Here is a 642-nt window from a genome sequence, read left to right as displayed (position 1 = left end):
GTTTATTTATTTTTTTGAGATGATTCCTTTGATTCAAGAGCTGTATCAGAATGCATAATTTTCTTGTCACCAACTTTCAGTTTTCAAACATTTTAGTTTGTATTATAAAGTAATGATATAGGTTGTAGAGCAATTTGTAGTACTTATGTACTTCAGTCAAATAGATAGGTGCACATGTAAATCTTTATGTACAGAGTTCCTTAAATTAACTAGTTGCTTACAAAGTAAAAACAAATCATAGGCTGTATATCACTGCATAATTTAAAAAAATAACTTGAACCCTACTCTATTTTACCCATTAACTATCATGTGTCTAACCCGTTTTATTAATTTCAGGAAATGGTTTCCTACGATGATATGAAGGCACAGCTGGCCGAAATGAATGCAGCAGTAGAGTAATAAACTAAATGGGGTGTCTCCTTCAGAAGAAAGTATTATTTGAATGGCCAAAAACACAAAAGAGGCTGTTACTTGCAAATCTAATTGGTTTTCACTCTTGTCTAAGTTAGCAACTTGAGTGTAATGTAATTATTTTTAGTATTTGCCTATACTTTTTATGTGCACTAATTCATAATTATCTAATGTGATTTTTTAGTGTACATATGTCAAAAGCACAAAATAGAAAAGAGTGGAATGCTTTAA

General features: G+C 30.4%; 1 protein-coding gene across 8 annotated transcripts in view; it reads left to right on the top strand.

The window, feature by feature from the left end:
- The window catches only part of LOC119593490 (gelsolin, cytoplasmic-like), a 58995-nt gene extending 58353 nt beyond the window's left edge, over positions 1-642 (top strand). For 6 of the 8 annotated variants that reach the window (XM_037942433.1, XM_037942436.1, XM_037942439.1 and 3 more), the window contains one exon: positions 337-642. Coding sequence is in view for 4 of the 8 variants with exons in the window: in XM_037942436.1 (XP_037798364.1) it covers positions 337-399 (63 nt within the window). In the remaining 4 variants the exon portion in view is untranslated. The remainder of the gene's footprint in view (positions 1-336) is intronic. The other 2 variants (XM_037942437.1, XM_037942435.1) reach the window with 1 other exon arrangement.

This window comes from Penaeus monodon, chromosome 32 (assembly GCF_015228065.2).
Source record: "Penaeus monodon isolate SGIC_2016 chromosome 32, NSTDA_Pmon_1, whole genome shotgun sequence".
Classification (NCBI taxonomy): domain Eukaryota; kingdom Metazoa; phylum Arthropoda; class Malacostraca; order Decapoda; family Penaeidae; genus Penaeus; species Penaeus monodon.
The sequence above is the reverse complement of the archived record's forward strand: the minus strand, read 5'-3'. Positions and strand labels throughout refer to the sequence as shown.